Raw genomic sequence first — 1,723 nt, forward strand, 5'->3', positions numbered from 1 at the left:
TCTGTGCCCCGTGCATGTGCCTGTCCGCCCATGCTGCACGTCCCTCCGCCCCCTGCTGTGCACCCCATGACCCGGGTCCCCGCACTCCCAGGGGCCGAGGGGAGAGTTTTCGAGTCCTCCTCTCTCCGCAGCGTCCACCGAGCGCGGGGCGCTGCTTGACCTCCAAGACCGGCTGAGCGCAAACGGTACGGAGAGAACAGAGGCTCTTGCCAAAGTTCGGGGGCAGAGGGGTCTCGGACCCGGGTGTCGGAGTAGTGGGCGGGAGCGCGGGGATCCCACGGTCCGTGGGGCTGGCCCTGGAGTTGGGTGGGGTCCTGGGAGTCCCCGAGGATGACCTGGCGTGCGTGCGTGCGGGCGTGGAATCGTTCCAGCCTCCAAACAGACGGCGGTGCTGGGTATCTTGGAGGAGGAGGTCCGAGCGTGCAATAGCTGCTGTGAGTGAGATGGTGGTGGTGGGCGGGGGGCGAGGGGGCGGGACTTGTGGCCGGGATTGGAGGAGGCGAGTGGGAGCGGGGGCTCGCGGCGCGTAGGGGCTGGGCGGGCTGACCCAGGTGTCCCGCTCCCATCACCTCACCCCCTCCCCAGGCCTGAGGACGCAGGCACAGCTGCAGACAGTCAGCAAGGAGCTTACAGAGGCAAGGTCGAAGTTGTTGCAGCAGGAGAGTGCCCTGAAAGAACTGAGCGAGCGCGGTGAGGGCGGGACCATCCCTAACCCCTCACCCCTGCTGTTACCCGAACCTTGATTCACTCTGGACCCTTCTGTGCACCCCCCCCCTACACACCTAACCTGTGATCTTGACCATTGACCCAAATAGTGTCCCCCATCCTGACCCTGACCTGTGGACTCTAACCTTAACTGCAAGTCCTAACCCTAAGTATAACTGGGCACCCTACCCAGCTCTAACAGTCCTTGACAGTAATGTCATTCGTCACCTTGGCACTGACCACGGACGTGGATGCTGACCTTAACTAATCATGATCTTACCCTTGATCCTGACCCTAGCTATAATCTTCTCCCTCTCAGTGACCCAGAACCTGGCTGAAGCGGGGAGGGACCGTGAGAACATTCGCACTGAGCTCTTCCGGGCACTGGAGCAAGCCCGGCTTGGGAACAGTGAGCAAGCAGGGAGGGCGGCAAGGGGAGAGGATCAGTGGACTCTGCCCGGGGTTCCCTGATCCGCCTGGCCCCGCCCTTTGACCTTGGCCTGGTCTCGGAGGTTCCAATCCTGGGCCCGGGATGGGGGGGTTGTCCAACATCCCCCTCTCCAATCCACTTCGTCTGCTCCACTTGGGAGCAAATCACCTCTTTGACCCTCGCCACCCTGCAGGCTCCTGCAAGGAGTGCCCCGAGTCGTGGCTGCCGTTCCAGGGTTCCTGTTACTTCTTCTCCACGCTGCGGGCCACGTGGGTGGAGGCACAGCAGCACTGCGAGCGCTCCGGCGCGCACCTGGTGATAGTCGGAGGCCTGGAAGAGCAGGTGCGAAGCCCCGGCTGCCTGGGAGCAGGGAGAGCACTGAGTTTACCCGAGGGGGCGTGGCCCGGGGTCGTAGGGGGCGGGGCGGGACGGATGCCGCCGGCTCAGTTTTCCCCACTGCCTAGGGTTTCCTGAGTCGGAATACGCGTGGCCGGGGTTATTGGCTGGGCCTCAGGGCCGTGCGCAAGGTGCGCAGGATCCAGGGCTACCAGTGGGTGGACGGAGGCGCGCGCAGCCTCAGGTGAGAGA

General features: G+C 64.2%; 1 protein-coding gene across 1 annotated transcript in view; it reads left to right on the forward strand.

Annotated features, from left to right (window-relative positions):
• The window catches only part of CLEC4G (C-type lectin domain family 4, member G), a 3,574-nt gene that overhangs the window by 948 nt on the left and 903 nt on the right, over window positions 1-1,723 (forward strand). The window contains exons 3-8 of the mRNA XM_010828283.1: window positions 132-185; window positions 372-434; window positions 586-690; window positions 1,025-1,114; window positions 1,329-1,477; window positions 1,600-1,715. Coding sequence (XP_010826585.1) covers window positions 132-185; window positions 372-434; window positions 586-690; window positions 1,025-1,114; window positions 1,329-1,477; window positions 1,600-1,715 — 577 coding nt within the window. The remainder of the gene's footprint in view (window positions 1-131; window positions 186-371; window positions 435-585; window positions 691-1,024; window positions 1,115-1,328; window positions 1,478-1,599; window positions 1,716-1,723) is intronic.

Source organism: Bison bison, unplaced genomic scaffold (genome assembly GCF_000754665.1).
Source record: "Bison bison bison isolate TAMUID 2011002044 unplaced genomic scaffold, Bison_UMD1.0 scf7180017864492, whole genome shotgun sequence".
Lineage (NCBI taxonomy): Eukaryota > Metazoa > Chordata > Mammalia > Artiodactyla > Bovidae > Bison > Bison bison.